The sequence below is a fragment of the Cryptomeria japonica genome, chromosome 3, assembly GCF_030272615.1.
Source record: "Cryptomeria japonica chromosome 3, Sugi_1.0, whole genome shotgun sequence".
Taxonomy (NCBI): domain Eukaryota; kingdom Viridiplantae; phylum Streptophyta; class Pinopsida; order Cupressales; family Cupressaceae; genus Cryptomeria; species Cryptomeria japonica.
The window spans coordinates 32,465,780-32,483,281 of record NC_081407.1 but is presented as its reverse complement, the minus strand read 5'-3'; the positions used below and the strand labels follow the sequence as shown (position 1 = coordinate 32,483,281).

The window sequence follows — 17,502 nt, the reverse complement described above, 5'->3', positions numbered from 1 at the left end:
ACCTAGATCCTTCATATCAAATTCAGCCACAAGATCTTGTTTGCATTTTGCAATGAGATGATCTTCTCCTGTTATCAACAAGTCATCAACATAGAGAACAAGTATTAACATGTCACCATTCAATATTTTGAAGTATATGTAAGAATCTGCTTCATTTTTGGAATATCCTAGCTTGGAGAGATAACTATCTATCCTTCCGTACCATGCCCTGGGAGCTTGCTTAAGGCCGTAGAGGGCTTTTTTTAGTTTGCACACAGAGAGATTTTTGTCGTGTGTAGCAAAGCCTTCAAGTTGTTCTATATATACTTCTTCCTTAATAACACCATTCAAAAAACCGGTCTTTACGTCCATTTGATGTACCTTCCACCCTTTAGACGCTGCAATGGCAATAATGGTTCTTACAGAAGTATATCGAGCAACTGGAGCAAATGTCTCTTCGTAGTCAATTCCAACCTTTTGAGAAAACCCCCTGGCAATGAATCTGCCTTTGTGTTTTTCAATACTACCATCTGGTGCATATTTGATTTTGAATAACCACTTTGAAGAGACAACTGATTTGTCTTTTGGTCTAGGTACAATGTCCCAGACATCATTTTTTAAGATAGACCGGTATTCCTCAATCATTGCATCTTTCCAAGCTTGACATGTTAAAGCCTTTTCAACATTTGATGGTTCAGATTTTGCAAGCTCGGTCATGAGTGCAACATAGCATGACTGACTTCTTGTTTTCTTATTCTCTTTGAAGATTTCATCAAGTTCCACATTATTTTCCTCAATCATCTTTCTTGTCCATAGTGATCTTTTCTTGTTGTTAGGATTTTCAGCATTCTCATAATTAGATGATTGAGGTTCATGATCTTCTATGCTATTCTCCCTCTAATTCTCAATTGTAAGATTTTCATCTGATTATGTGGTTTGATCATCTTTTGCACTTAGAGAAAGTTTATAAGAAGCATCTTCTTCAAATTTGACATCTCTACTGATTTCAATAAATCTTCGTCCTGGAATATAGACTTTGTATCCTTTAGTGGTTTCACTGTAGCCAACAAATATGTCTTTCTTCCCGGAGGGTTCTAGTTTGGTTCTCTTTTCTTTAGGAACGTGAATATACACGTGGCAACCAAAGATTCTTAAATGGCTTAAATCTGGTTTATTCCCTGTAAAGGCTTCTCAAGTGTTATATTCTCTAGGATTGAATGAGGGCATCTGTTTTGAATGTACACGGTTGTATTTGATGATTCAGCCTAGAATGAGATATGTAGATTTTGATCATGCATCATGGCTTTAGCGGCTTCGACAATGGTTCTGTTTTTCCTTTCTGCAACTCCATTTTGTTGAGGATTATAAGGTATTGTACACTCCCTCTTAATCCCAATAGAAATGCAGAATTCTTTAAAAATTTTAGAGATATATTCACCCCCATTATCTGATCTTAGAATTTTTATTTTCTTCCCAGTTTGATTTTCCACTAAGGCTTTAAATTCTTTGAATTTTAATAACACTTCATTTGATTCTTTGAGTTTTATGAAATAGATCCAAGTTTTCCTAGAGTAGTCATCAACAAATATCACGTAATACAAAAATCCCCCCAGTGATGGTAATGACATTGGACCACACAAATCAGTGTGGACAAGTTCTAGTACAACTTTTGATTTGTGTTCACTTGATGGAAAGACCCTTTTGAGTTCTTCCCTAGAGCACATCCTTTACAAGTTCCAACATGGTCAGATTTTAGATTGGGTAATCCTGTGGTGATCTTTCCTATGGAAGGTAGGGCACTAAATCGAAGATGTCCTAATCTTCTATGCCAAATTTCATTAGAATTAGATACTTCATGATTTAGTGCTTGTTTTTGAGTATTACATAGTTTATATAAACTACCATCTCTAGATCCTATAGGAATAGCATTCTTTATGTTAGAATTTTTAGGCCAGAGTAGAACTTTATCTTCATGGAAGGCGACACGATATCCTTGATCAGCTAGTCCTGATATAGAGAGAAAATTCCTTTTGATACCTAGTACAAAAAGAACATCTTCCAATTGTAATGTAACTCCTGTTCTTAATTGAATTGAGCAGGTCCCAATTCCTTTCACTGGATAGTTAGAATTGTCTCCTATTGTAACTTCTTCAGTTGAGTGCCCTTCAAAGGTTTCGAATTGATCTCTAAATCCGATTATGTGTCATGACGCTCCACTATCGATTATCCACATATGTTTGTTTGAGTTTAGTTCGCTTGATAAGGCTAAGAAGAATAGAGGATTCTCTACTTCCTTGACTTCAGCTATGGTTGCTTGAGCTTTCTTTCTTTCTGGGCAAAACCTGTGAGTGTGTCCAAATTTATCACACCTGTAGCATTGAATCTTGGAGAAGTCTCTGATTTGTGATTATTTCCTCTCTTCCGTTTGAAGTTCCTTTTCTTCCCTTTGTTGCTTGAGTTAGCATTTAGTGCTTGAATTTCTCCTTCTTTGTTTGGACCCATCCCTCTTGTAATTAGTCGAGATTCTTCTTGAGTACAATCATTCTTGAGTTGATCGAATTTCGGTAGTGTCGGTCGAGCACTAATGCCTTGAATAAAGAATTCCCAACTGGAAGGTAATCCCTTAAGTGCTATTAGAGATAGCTCCATATCATCTACATTATTCCCACTAGTTGACAAGTGATCTTTCAACTCTGAAATCCTCATGAAATAGGATGTGATTGTGTCTTCTTTGCTCATATAGATATGCATTAATTGCTGTTTTAAGGTGAGCAATCTGCTTGCATTATTTATTTCAAATGAATTTTGAATGGTCTTGAACATATCATAAGTTGTAGTTAGTTTTGATATGGTTGGAAGAATGTGATCTTTAACAGCATCAATTATTATTTTCGTAGCCTTGTTGTTGTGTCTTTTCCAGGTTGTTTTATCTGGTTCGTCTTCGGGCATCTTTGTATCTTCTTCTATGTATGCATCTAGTTCGAGTTCTTGAAGAATTGCTATTATTCGGATTCTCCATGAGAAAAAGTTGGATGCGCCTTCGAGTCTATCCTCCACTCTAACACTGTTCACCATGATCGTTTGTTCTTCCTTTGATTCTGAATACGAGTCTGAATTTTAATTTAAAAGTGTCACTATCTTTAATTTATTTCTCTACCAACCTGGCTCTGATACCATGTTAAGGAATCTAGATCAAAGATAGAGAAACGATAGTCTGAAAATTATATATAGAAGAACAGAATTTTGATGAGATTTCCGATATAAATAAATTCTGTCAGTTAATCTTTGATATTAACGACTGCTTACTGGATCATGAGATTTCCACTGTAATTGATATCGATCACCAGCAATCATCGAAGTCGGGTATATGTATGGATGTGAAAAGTCATGTCCACGTAGAGGCATGACTTCTACATGGTGTTGTGACCTAATCACACATCACCCCATCCCAGATAGGGGCCCCCCTTATCTTTTTGGCCCTTTTGGTCATTTGGCTTTCGTTTTTGTGTGTGTTAGTGGCAATCTCTTCACTGTCTCTGCGTTACGGGTGTTTGGGAGTCAATTGGGGTTAATCTGCTTCTCTGTCAAGCAAATTCTGTGAGGTCTTGGGCATATTCTGTTCTTTTTCTAGGGTTTTGCCTTCTGTCCTAGATTTTAGGGGTTCTTGTTAGGGTTTCGAAAAAACTAAGCATACGACAGGAGTCGGGACCCTTCAGGGGATCTCCCAGCAAAATTTGAGCCCAAACGGAGTAACTTTCTATTTTTAGAAAGTCCCTATTTTTTAGGGATTTTTTCGAGTCCCAGAATGTCGCCATTTTGCCAAAAATCAAACTTACTATTTTTAGTAATTTCTATTTTTAGTAAGTCATCCCGCGCCTTGTCTTGGGCTCTAACTCTGACATTTTGGAAAGTTTCTATTTCGGGAAAGTCTATTTGTGGCAGGATCATGCTAGTAGACAACAGAGTGTCAGCATGCACAATCACTTCTAAATCTAGAAAGTTGAAAGCAAACAGGCAGGGGTCTAAAATGGCTAAATCTGAAGAATCATCCCTGAAGTGGAAGGTCAAAATATTCTAAGTCTGGAAGTCATTCACAAGCAGGAAATTCCACCTCTCCATGGACAGGGCAAAAATGCGCCCAGATCAAGCCTAGGGCGCTAAAACCAAGAAGTCATTCACAGGGACAATTTTCCGCCTCTCCATGGACAGAGCAAAAATGCGCCCAGGTCAGGCCTGGGGCGCTAAAACCAAGAAGTCATTCACAGGTACAATTTTCCGCCCCTCCATGGACAGAGCAAAAATGCGCCCAGGTCGGGCCTGGGGCGCTAAAATCAAGAAGTCATTCACAGGCACAATTTTCCGCCTCTCCATGGACAGAGCAAAAATGCGCCCAGGTCAGGGCTGGGGCACTGAAACCAAGGAAGCATTCACAAGTGCAATTTTTCGCCTCTCCATGGACAGGGTGAAAATGCACCCAGGTCAGGCCTGGGGCGCTAAAACCAAGAAGACATTCACAAGTGCAATTTTCCACCTTTCCATGGACAGGGTGAAAATGCGCCCAGGTCAAGCCTGGGGCGCTAAAATCAAGAAGTCATTCACAGGCACAATTTTCCGCCTTTCCATGTACAGAGCCAAAATGCACCCAGGTCTGGTCTGGGGCGCTGAAATCATGAAGGCATTCACAAGTGGAAAATTCATGAATCCTTGGCATGGTAAAATTTCACCCAAATAGAAAATTTGAAATTTTGCCTAAGGCACGGATTCCAAGGAGTCAAGGAAGAATAAAAGCAGAAATTCCCCTTGAGCAAATTTTCAATTATGGTATTTTTAGGCATCAAATCTGGCCAAATATGGAAATTTTTTATGGATTCCGAATCGGGACGAAATTCCCCATCCAATAAACCTGACTCCTAAAATTTAGGAAGATCCCTAAAAAATAGGGATATGGAGAAAAGCCGGGAAAGTTCCTTCGACGGCACGAGATGACAAGTCGAAGTGGAATTGAGCAAATCCCGAGAAAGATCCTGCAATCTCCCTCCAAAATTGGAAAGTACACAATCAACGAGTTGGCGGGAGGAAACTTCCAAAGTATGACGCATGACTGGGAGCATTTAAGGAAGGTTCTAAATTCGAACTCACATGCATGGGAAACTGCCTTGCATGTCATAGTAATTAAGGAAAGTATGACATGCCATAAATACAATTACTTATTTGATACCTCTTGGGAATTGTATATAAGTTGGAAAAAACATTTCATTTTTCACGTGTGAGATTCAGGAAAGAAAGAGTGAAGAAGTGAAAATTTTTCTATACTTAGTCTCTATTTCATCATTTTGAAATATTCCTAGGATGGCGGAACCTAGCAAGACAGCTAATATCTCTAGGCAAGCAATGATCAAAGCAGAAACGAAGGGTTTTCTTCCCCATTCTCGGTTGAATTCAAGATGGGAAGAGATCAGTGATACCAATTTCGGCACATTCAACTGGGTTGCATTCAAAATAAGAATGTTCGGAACTGCAGGACACAATCCATCTCCGACAGCTGTCAAGATTGTGAGAAGCGGAATAGTTGCAGCAACTGCCTTTCCTCCCACCATTCAATGCCCAGATCTAGTCTTGGAATGTGCAGCACGTTACAATCTGGAGTGGAAGACGATCTCAACGCCAGACGGCAAGTTACTGGCAACATTGACTCCAGAGGCGATTGGTGAAGCCTTCGAAATCCCTTCACATTACTCCATGACATACAGGACCAGCAGCGGAGCCCAAGCAATCTATGAAGCAGGCCCCACCAGGTGTGCTGATATGATCAACAAGCAATGGCTGTTGAAACCTAGAGTACACGTGTCCAAGATGCCCAAAACTCTCACAATCTTCAAGTTCAAGCAGGAATATGTGGACATGATAAAAATGTTGAGCAGAACAATGGGATGCTCGCACACGGTGAACTTCAAGCCTTGGATGTTCTTCTACATTGGCGAGATCATGAATTCTAATACATTGATTGACTGGGCTAGATTGATCAGCCACTACTTGCACGAACAATTGAAGAACCTGCAGAAGAAAAAGTCTCAGTCCTTTTTCATGAGTTCCTACCTATTCTATATGCTAGCACGAAGGGGTGGATTCAATGGGCTGCCAGCAAGAGGAATCATGGGCTGCGGGCCAGCTCAGCTAAAGGTGCATGAATGCTATCCTCAGCTACATCTCCACAACGTGAATTCTTACAAGTTGGCGAATGACACCTTCACCATGTACCTGACACGACTTATGCAAAATAAGTTGCACATGAGGTTGTCTCCACAAGCAAGTTCTTTGGTCCAGAAGTATGGCGCCGCATTCCTGTAGTTCCCCAAGTTCACCTACATCAAGACACAGGGTTTCTCCTTCCAATCTTACAAATTGCCTAGATATCCGTCAGATAAGCTTATATTGCTCGAGCTCATGAGGCAACTGACTGCCTACGATCAGCTGCAGAAGAAGAAGAAGAAGCAATCTATTGAATTTCCAGTTGTCTTGGGAGATTTCATGGAGATATGCCCAGGATTGGAGGCCGCTGAAAGTGCAGCAAGCGAGTTGGCATTCTACCGACTACCATTTTACACTTCCAAGGCCCAATATGATCCTTACAGCCAGATCGAGAAGGTTGCCGGTGTCAAATTCATACATAGATTTCACTTGGAGGATTACTAGGCCAGTGTCGAGGACGACTTTGAGGTCCGAAGAAGAATGCACTCTAGACTGCCCCTCCACACAATCAGAATAAGTGAGATCCATCAGGTGCCAAACCAGGTGAAGGAAGACTCAGAGTTGATGCAACCCGAATTCGAGAGGATAAAAGATCAACCTATCCTGTTGCCAGATTGGTCGAAGCCTGAGGTAGATGATTTGAACATTTTGGCTAGGCCAGTGCTAAAATTCACTAAGCACCGGATTGATAGGCAGACAAGAAAGTTGGTTGAAAACCATATCCCTCTGACATACCAGCTGATGGGAAATCTGGATTCTCACAGCGAGGCAACTGAAGACTCTTCACAAGGTCAGGCAGGAAGAGAGGCCCGGATAGACAAAGGAAAAAGTGCCCCGAAGAGGCCAAGGATAACAGAGACGAAGGATGCCCAACAAGAAATCCCACGAGAGGTTCAGCAGGAAGAGCCTCCACAAAAAAGAACGAGGACAGGAAGGGAACACTCACCAGTCAGCTCTGCGAGCATACAAGAAGTAGAAATGTTCCCACATCCCGCAGGCCCACTTCTAGGAAATGTTCCAGCACCTGATATACTTAGCATCAATGCTTCACAGGGCTGTCATCAGTCAAGAAGTCAGAGGCAAGAGGTTTCCCCACACCTGGAAGAAGTTTGCCAAGATAATTTCATAGAGACTATACTTGGCGAAATGGAAGAGGAATCTCAAGAACGGGAGCATGCAGAGGATTACAACCATTCCATCCCCGCGCCGGATTGGTTGGTAGGTAGATTGGGAAATGAAGCAGGAAGGAAGCCCAATCCTGCTCAGGAATTAGAAGAATTATTAAAAAGGATGGATCAACCAACGGAAAGAAAGGCCCCCCGGAAGTTTTCCAAGGTAGTCAGGGAAGAATCCAGAGACCGGACCTTGCACATTGCTGAACCTGCAGTGGATAAAGATAGGAGTGTGATCAGGCAGGAAGATTACGTCATCAGATAGGTGGATCTTGGCCATGCTTCCACCGGTCAAGTAATGGGAGATTTCGACGATTCTTCCTTTGCCATGAAGGAGAAACTGCTGAAGTCAAAAGCAAAGTGTAAGCAGCTGAAGGAGGAAAACGGACTTCTATGCGAGTATGTCAAGAATTTCAAGAAACCCCTCAGGGAGGCAGGTCCTTCATCCACTCCCCCTCCCTTCCTTCCCAAGGAAGTAATCGAAGATGCAGAACTTACAAAGGCAATGGCACAGAATTCCCGAGAATGGGTAGAGGATGTTTATGCTGAGGTAGGGAAATTTGTAGAAGATCTAGCTCAGCTCCATTCGAGGTTCGTGGCCCTCCTAAGTAGGTTGGAAACGACGGAAGGACTATGGGAAGATGTTGATGTCTACCAAGACTTAACCATTTCCCGACTCAGGGCTCTGATGAGGACTCCAAGGCAAACATTGGTGGACGGGAAAGTAATCCAGGAGAATGAAGCCTACGACTTTCCCCATTGGTTCTACGCCATTTGTTTAGGGAAGAACACCCTTGATAAATTCAGCATTGATTCCGTCACCTTGAAGGAATCCATCAGAGGGATACAGGAAGAAATCCTCAGTGCCATGGAAGCTTTATTTTCAAGGAAACTCAGCGATGGGGGAATAATAGTGAATTCCTTGAAATCCCAGTTACATGATTTCTTCTTCGTCGATTCGTTTCCCAAGGAACATTTTGCAAATGTTTCTTCATTCTCTAGTATGATGAAGAAAACACAGGAGGCCATGGTAGATTGGGAAGGTTTCTTTTCCAGAAGCGAAGAGGAGATTGCCTTGATGGAATTCAACATCGAGAATGTGCCAAGTGACTCTATCGGAGAATTGGAAGCCGTCATCGGTAGGTTCATTACTTATGCCATTAATGAGCGAGATAATGGTTGTCCGTTTTTGGACGAAAGTCTTTTGACTGAACCATGATGGCGTATTTATGGCTGAAGAGAACATTGACTAGGCACGGGACCGGTCAACGCATGCCACCACAGGATAAGGGAATCTTCTTGCATGTCGTCCTCTCATAATGGTTTTATGACGGATTCTTCTTGCATGTCGCCGTCACTTGGAGAGTGATGGACATTTATGACGACGTTAGTTATATTCCGGGCATGATCATCATCATGGGCGCTATTTTAGGCCCTTTTAAATTTATTGTAAGTGGGTGTAATGGGTTATTTAATGCAGATTCCCACCTTGTTGCATCATGTGTGGAGAATCTTTTGGGCAAACCCTAATTAGGGTTTTGCATGTAATCTGGGCTTGAGGCCTATATAAGGGGGTGACCCCCTCATTTGTAATCAGGAGAGACTATAGTCAGAGATTGTTGCTAAGAGTTTTTGAAGCAAACACTTAATACATTGTTCAATTGTTGGTGTGTTCTTGTGTTGTTTCGGAACTCGCATGGTCTCGTTCTCTTCATAGATTAGATTTGTTTTCATGCAATTAGATGAACTGGATTTGATAGGATCGCTTGTTGCCAAATTCCTGCTCATACTTTTGGTGTGCAGCTGATTGTTGCATACCGTGCAAAGTTAGTCTGAGCCTCGTCATATGTGTATGTTCAACTTCGATTGTTAGAAGAGATTGTTCTATCTAATGGTTTCTTTTGACGATTTGAAAATCCTTAGCACTCCCCTTGAAGATTGCACCGCCTTCGTGTAAGTTGTGCTTTGCTAGCGAAGCGAAGCGCAGTTGCATTTTGCACAAGTCTATCCCGTCTCCTTGTTCCTAGGATTAGATTACCTTTAGTTTAGTTTCCCTCTACCCTATTCCTATTTACTTTCTGCATATTTCATAATCCAAAAATCTAAAACTTAGAGCTTCATTGCACATCATCCGCATCAATAAATTCTTAAGCTTGAACAAATTTCTTCAACATACGTAAGGCCCCCTTGGATTACCAACAATCACATCTGCCAACTGAGTCACATCCGCAGCATAAAAGGAACCTTGGAGTCGGTTGTCTGATTCTCCTACTATATCAGCATGCAATCGTACTTTGATCAAGAGAGAGTGAAGTGACCGTTGGGCAATTTTATTCTGTGTTGGATGCCGTCATAAAAAACACGTCAACACGTGGCATAAGCCATGTAGAGTCATGACCCTACGTGAACATGACTCTTTGTATTGCAAGAGTCGCCGTTTTAGTTATGCATTAAAACACTTAACGGTGCTCGGGTTTAACGATGCTTAGACTTCGACATTCACTATATGTTGTTTGCTTTAATCCGAATGAGGCTACATTTTTAACAGTTTTGTGAGGGAGAGCATCCCTTAATCAGTGGTATTAGAGTGGGAGTTCCTATCTATGCAGGCAGAGCACCAAACATGAAGCAATTTGCACCAGAACCTGAGGGTGGTGTGTGGACTTTGCTTGCAGATGCGTGTGCAAGTTGCAAGAGGAACTACTTAGGGAATTTGTTGGGCAGAGTTTCCTAAGTTTGTGAATAGATCGCCGAGTGTGAAGCAGTTTGCAATAGAACCTGAAAGTGTTGAGGATTTGCAAACAGATCACTGAGTGAGGCAATTTACATGTGCAGAACTTAAGGGTTTTGAAGATTTGTGTTGAGGCTTTGCAAGACCTTGATGATGGAAGAGAGAAAAGAAGAGGAAAATATGGGTTTGAAGGAGTCACATTATTGCAGGGTATGTGCAAAATGGATTTGATGAAAAGTTTTTAGAATTCTTAAACCGATAGATGAACAACTAGCACGTAGGTATCTCTCATAGATATGCAAGCAAAATGCTGACTTTCTGACAAAAAATCTCAAGGAACAGTGTGTTTGAGGAAAGATGTGATGCCTTGTGCAGAATAACTAAGACAGATATCAGATATGTATCCAATTTAAAGCAGAAATTGATGAAAGCTCAAGAGTCTTCTAACGTAAACTTTGCCGTCAAGAAATTTAGTTCTTCATTGGACCTCAACATTAACCCAAGTGTTTGTTACCAGTCATGCATAATTACATCTAGAGTATCACCAACTACTACAAATGATAGAAGTGGCATTATATATGAAGCTTCTGAAAAAAGTTCTGAGATAGGCAAGAGATCATGAAGCAGAAATCAATATTGAAGATAGTCTAATAGAGAAGGATATGATATTCAATGGAGAATTGATGATGAATAGTGGAATATCTGACAAAGAATAAGGATCTTTGCATTTAATGAGGAAAAAATTATTCATTAACAATAAAGAAATGGGTTATGCTCTCATTACAAAGGGAGTTCAATTAGTCTACAGTAGCATGGCAGGTCAAAATTCCAAGATTGTGGTTTTAAGAATACACAAAGGTGATTGTGTCAAGGAAAGCATAACAACAGTCTTTGGCACCATTATACTTTCATGCTTGGCACACATTCCAGACTTCTTATTGAAGAATGATTGCATAGTATGGAAAGGATTATGATTTCACCGAATATATCAGGGCCTCTAATTGGAAATAATATCCTTGGTTTAGAACCAAAAATCAAATTCTATGGCACTTGGAGAAGTAGCTAGGGCAGGTAATGATGGAATTGTGCAAGGAGAAAGAAAAGGTTTGATGAATGCCAACAAAGGAATTAAAAAGAACGGCTCACCTACACAGATGTTAAAGCAGTCCAAAGAAAAAGAATGTAAAGAATCTCAAGTTATCAGGTGATAATAGTTTCCTATGATCACGAGATAGACAGTTTGAATGCCTTTGAGAAATAGGTAACATCATTATTGACTGCAGCTAGCTAAATCATGCTAGAATTCTAAATTCCAATCATCATTGGCTAATGCCTATCAAGGATTTCATTATCATACTGTTGCAATTATTTTGTATACTTCAAGTTTTTGTAGCACTTGGGCCTCATCAAGTTCATTAAAGACCCTTTGTAACATTTCATGGTATATTCCTTCAAAGAGTTACATTCATGAGGTTCCAAATGGTGAGATGATAACCATGATGAGAATGGAAATAGCAGAATTGGTTTGTCATGGTGAAGAAGATAGAAAAGAAAGATATGTATAAAGAGAAGAAAAGAGAGTGAGTATGCCATCTTTCCATTAAAATAGACATTGGTTCTAGAAATATAAAAAGGAAGCATAAAAGGAAAGATATTAAGACTTCCTTAAGAATACCTATAAAGATTGATGGTACCTCAAATTTGAAAATTCCAAACCTTAGCAAAGTTATACTTGTTGTTTCTGTTCCAAATTGGAAGTCTAATGACACGTTAAATGCCGTGAAAAAGGATTTATCAAACATTTATTGCTTCCCATATTGTGAAAAATATCAAGTTTTTCAAATAAGACAATTCACTTCAATGTTATAGATATGAGTGAATCATTGACACCTCAATTTAAGATTTACCTGGGAAAAACACTAAGTGCAATTTAACTGAAAGTGGAAACCTGAAGATGCATATGAAAACTTGATTTTTGATCTGAATGAACAACGTGCAATAGTTGAACCAGGTTTGAGACAGACTTCACATGTTCAAGTAAATTCATTGAGGGATTCAATGAATTCAAGTGATAACAACAAATGTGATGGAGCTACAAGTAAAGGTGATGGTCATCTTAAAGCTACACTACTCAGGAAGACTAGGAGTTCACAGGAGAAAATGATGAGTAGCAGATGCAGTCAAATCACTCGTATTTGAAGACCAAAGTGTTGATGAACAAGTGACTCACAAATTAGAATAAGACATAGTGCCTACCTTGACAAGGTCAATAATTGGGTCTTTCTTCAAAGTTACAAGTTTCTACTTGCCTTTTGTAAAAAGTGACTTATGTCACCTAATGTAAATAAAGGTTAGAAAACAAGCCTTATTTTCAAAACTATTGTATTTCAAAAAGGTAGTTATTGGGTAGTTGTGGTTGAGTTACACACCATTTATTGGTTGAGAGGGGACATAGGGTTAGAGTTCGTGCAGATATAACATTGGAACAAGAAGTTGAATTGGCAAGGTTGGTTGGAGTGAGTGAGGAAAAAATTGCTATCACTACAAAGAGTAAGAAACATTCATCCAAAACATGCAATCTATTAATCAATATGACTATTCCATTGTATCAATTGGAGAGAGTTGTGATAGAGGAAAGAGGAAGGCCACTTCTACTACAGCTGAAAAAATACAATAATAGAGTTAATGAATTTGCAAAAACATTGACAAGCCGATGATTTAGTGGCCAAATTCTTTTATGCCCACACTATCCCATTTCATTTGGCAAGGTCTCTTTATTTCAAAGGCATTTTAAGAGATGCAATGGCAGTTTGACCCTCTAATGTTCCCCCAAGAGAACATAGATTGTGTACCTCCCTCTTTGTATGTAAATATATTTTGTATTCAAACTTTCATGCTTTGGATATGGATGCATTGGATATTGTTCTTGGTTATATTTGGTTATAATCTTTGGAAGCAATAAATATGTAAAGTCCCCATTTAATAAGATAATTCAATAAAATGGCTAAGGAGGTGTGCAACTCAACAAGCCACTTTGTTTATAAATAGTGAAATATTACTTTCGTAAGAATTTGCCAATAATAACAAAGATCTAGAGGCCAATTGATAGCACAACACAAGAGAGACAAAGATAGACAAGAACAAACCGTATCCTTATCAAGATGCAAAAATCAATCAACTATACAATGAAGATGAGTCTGCTTATAAAGACAAGGCCATAGGGAAATGAGAGCACACGATCATGACATGTGGCCCAATGAGATACAAAGGTAGGTAGGGGTAGGTCAAAGAAATAAATTAATAATAGAATATTTAACTAAAGGTGGATCACCCACCAAAGGTGGAATGTGATAACAAGATAACACCATGAAAGGTGGAATTTCTCCTACAACCATCTTCCCTAGATGCACACTTCCCTAAGACTCTCATATGCAAACTACAATGAGTGCATTATCCTAAGTCAACTCAAGTAAAGTGTAATTATGGGACATAATTTACACCAACTACTTTTTATTAGAAAGTAAAATCTTATAAAAGTGACTTTATTAGAAATAGAGTGGGGAAAAAGAAATGAAAAATAAAAATTAAATTTATTTTCCCTCATATGGGTTGCCCAACTTATGGAAGTAAAAAAATATTTAAAATAGCAAATGTTTCTTTTTTCTCTAGAAACTTCCACGAGGTCTTTATAAGGACTTCATCTTCATTTTGGAGGCATGATTGAGTTTATTTCTTCTTGTGGAAAATTTTCCTGTTGGCTGTAACTTGGGTTTAGCTTCATTCCAAGGACAAAAACCCTTGTGAATTCAGTGAGTTGGACGGAAACCTAGCTCATCCATTGGAAGTTCCGTGACAGGGATCTACGTGTGCTTCATTGTTAATTGATTGGTGAAAAGAGCAGAAATTCTACATCAGATTTGACGATCAGATGTTAGGGCTTCTTCATTTGGCGAGTTGGGCTATTATTTGCCTAGGGTTCCATCTTAGCTTTGGGACACCATATTGTAGAAGGGGGGAGAATTGCCTTAGAGGACAAATTGGGTGATTTTGTGGAGCTTAAGGATTTCATTTTCAGATTTGGGGCACACCTGTTCACCATCCTTGGAGCAGTGATTTTGATGCTTGTTATCATCATTTAATTAAGGCTTTGCCCTAAGATTGGAGCATGATTCTCTGAAGGAGATTTGTGAGTTGTTGAAAGACATTCTAACCATATGGAGCAGCAAACCTTAGCCGGTTTATAGCAGACCTGAGTGCCCCAATCTGGAGCTACATTTTAGGGCCTTTGTAATTAATTGCACCAGGGTTTGAAACCCTTATTTTGGGTGTTATAACTTGGCCATCATTTCAAGGACAACTTTGCATGTTTGATATGTATGAAGTCACTACTATGAACCCTATAATTTATTTATGTTCGTGGACAGCAGACTTCTGGGCAAGTTGGGTATTAAAATCTACATATCTACCTCTATTTTATCTCAGAAAATGTAAGGGAAGTTGTATTTCATTACCGAACATTTCTAGGCAGATATTAAGGTTGTTGTCATATATTTCTAAACTCAGAAAATGATCTGAAAACTATTTCTTTAGTTGGTAAATTCAGATCTGATTTTGACATAATATCTGGGACTGTAATTGACATTATTTACATGCAAATAAATTTTCAGAATGTTGTGCCCTAGTTTGTAGAATTTGTTATCTTTTCCTAGCATCCCTATTTGGGGATATTACAAAATATCAATTTGAAAAATAAGTTAATGAAGCTTTGGTATAGCAACAAAAGGTTACATGGTAGGATATTGGGCATAATAAAGAGTAAGACCAAAGAAATTCAAGGAAGAGCAAATTCAAAAACCTTCTAAATATTACACTAATGAATCAAAAGACAAATGAGAGGAGAAATATGCAGAGAGAAAAGAGGAGACAAGTAATTCTCTCCATGAGCCAACAAAACAAGTGGCAAGAAATGGTGAAGAATAAAAGGTGGTCCTAGTGATAACAAAAGGTGAAATATATAGACATCCAAACCACCATGAGAGGCAAGAATCGTGAAGGAAACCATTGTGAAGGCATGATAATGTAGGTAATAAAAAATCCAATCAATATGGATCTACATGGAATCTAAAGAATAACTGCATCGATCAATGACATCATATAAGTAGTGGCTATTCATGGTATAAAAGGAGTTACTGTGATACGAAACAGAATCAAATGGTTGCAAGAAAATGTAGATCAAGGATGGGATATAAGTACCATCAATCTAAAACCACCACTTGAAGATCATATCAACCTTTAATCTCTAGGGTCTTTCTTGCATGTTTTGGCGTGACCTTCCATCAATTTAATGTAATTTAAAGTTTTACAGGCAAACAGGTTTTGCAAATTTTGAAAGTGAAATTTAGCAATGAACAGCACTGCACGAGGGTAAAGCATCCAAGGATAAAACTGCAAGAACAGCTAGTCCCAGACCTCAGAAAAGTCAAAATCATCAGTCACAAGCCCCTAATCACTAATCTAGTACCAAATTACCAATTTCCAGTCATAGCAACTGAACCAGTAAAAGTGATCGAAGTTGAGATCAGCTTAAACCAGATAAACTCTATTTCCATCTTAGTCATGTCAATTATCTATGTCTCAATTTGCTCATGCCCTGGTTTACATTATTCCCATCTCACATCTCCTTTAGGAATCTAGAGTTTAATCCATTTATGGTTATCATACTTGGATCCTTTATGTAGGGTATGTTTTACTTGCTTAGAATTCTATATTTATAAAAACAATATTAGTATCTCAAATAATAAATAGGCCCAAAAAAGTTGTATCACAGAACCAGTCAATAGGACATAAGTGACTTTCTTGTTCCCCTTGTGAGATTCATTTCCTTAAACCCTTAAAGAAATCATAGTCCAGTGTTTCCTTTCAGTATACCTATATGCTTCTGTGGTTTCTGCATTGAATGGATGCCAACTAACCTTTTGGCTATCATTATTGCCAACCACAGCACATGCTTATCTTGATCAGAATAAGCACGCAAATTTGCCACAGCCACACTTTTCAGAGCAAAGATGGTATTCGTTGTGGAAATATTCTCGGGCCTTAATTGCAACTTAACATTGAGCTGGCTCAAATGTGTCAACAAGATTAGTGGTTTAATGGATTCGCAATGTTGCACTACAGATAACTACATTTGTCCATCAAAGTCACCCACCAATTTGGTGGAAAAGATAACTGAAATGCATAGGTCTCGATCAATATCTGATTTGAACTGACAATCATGTTCTCCACACTATGCCCACTTTTGAAAAAAGTATAAAGCCCAAGGGGTCCTCTTCAGTTGACGGGATGCCGAATAGTCCACCCGATCCTTTGTTGGGGAGCCAAGACCTGACCCAATTTTCCCCAAAGACATGTGTAGGCTGTGGTAGATGGAATGTTGGAAGCAAGCAGCAGAACAGATAGGCTTCGATCTATATCGGATCTGGACAAGCCATCGTGTTCACTGCACTATGCCCAAACTCAATCCACTCTCCAAAAGACCTTGTGCCCCAGGAGTCCTCATCCTTTAGTCGAGTACCTAAGAGCTCTCCCTCTTAAACACCCGACTTCGAGCCTTTCTGAGGGTACTATCGGGCTACAGCCTGACAAGTCCACTTCTGCGTAATCTTAGTTTAAAGCGAACCCATATACGGACTCAGGAATTAATTATCAATATTATAAAAAAAAAAGAACCATCACATTACTTTCAAAGGCTTTACAAACTGGACGACCACACTGAATAAAATGAATGGCTTTGTCTGCAACTTATGATCAAACTCTAAATCCAGTCCTGGTTTCAAAAGTAGGTTGCAAATAATCAAATTTACAACTATAACTGCGCAAAGATACTGACCTGGCGACGCAGGTGCGAACGGAGCAGCATGATTGATTGCGGTTTACACAGCATAAACTTTTTGCAGAATCAAATTTGTTTATTGTAATTGGCCTACTTTGTTCTCAAACACATCAGCAAAGGAGGTGCTATGAGATTTAATATATATTTCTTTCCAAACGATGTAGACCAGAACAGAGACTTAAATGGTATCAACCCTTAGGCTGGGGTCTTATGGAGGGGGCTTCCTAAAAAATAGAGGGGGTGTTCCTGAGATTTTTTTGGAAAATTTTTAAGCTGGTGGTGTCATGAATTTTGTAGTGTAGTGCAACTTAAAAATTTAAGCTCTTAAATTTAAGGACTTTGGTGGTCTCATGAATATCTTTTATAGGATATGCATAATAAAAACAAATAAAAATAATTCATTTCCTTCCAAAACTATTTTTTTATAGAAATTAAATTTAGATTTTTGACAAGTAGCAAATAACATCCCTAAGTTGGTG

At 39.1% G+C, this 17,502-nt stretch overlaps 1 protein-coding gene across 2 annotated transcripts in view; it reads right to left on the bottom strand.

Moving 5' to 3' along the window:
• The window catches only part of LOC131065989 (gamma aminobutyrate transaminase 1, mitochondrial), a 210,430-nt gene extending 193,200 nt beyond the window's left edge, over positions 1-17,230 (bottom strand). The window contains exon 1 of one of the 2 annotated variants that reach the window (XM_058000646.2): positions 17,021-17,230. In XM_058000646.2, coding sequence (XP_057856629.2) covers positions 17,021-17,074 — 54 coding nt within the window. In that variant the 5' untranslated portion in view covers positions 17,075-17,230. The remainder of the gene's footprint in view (positions 1-17,020) is intronic. The other variant, XM_058000647.2, reaches the window with a different exon arrangement.
• Positions 17,231-17,502: the final 272 nt, after the last annotated feature.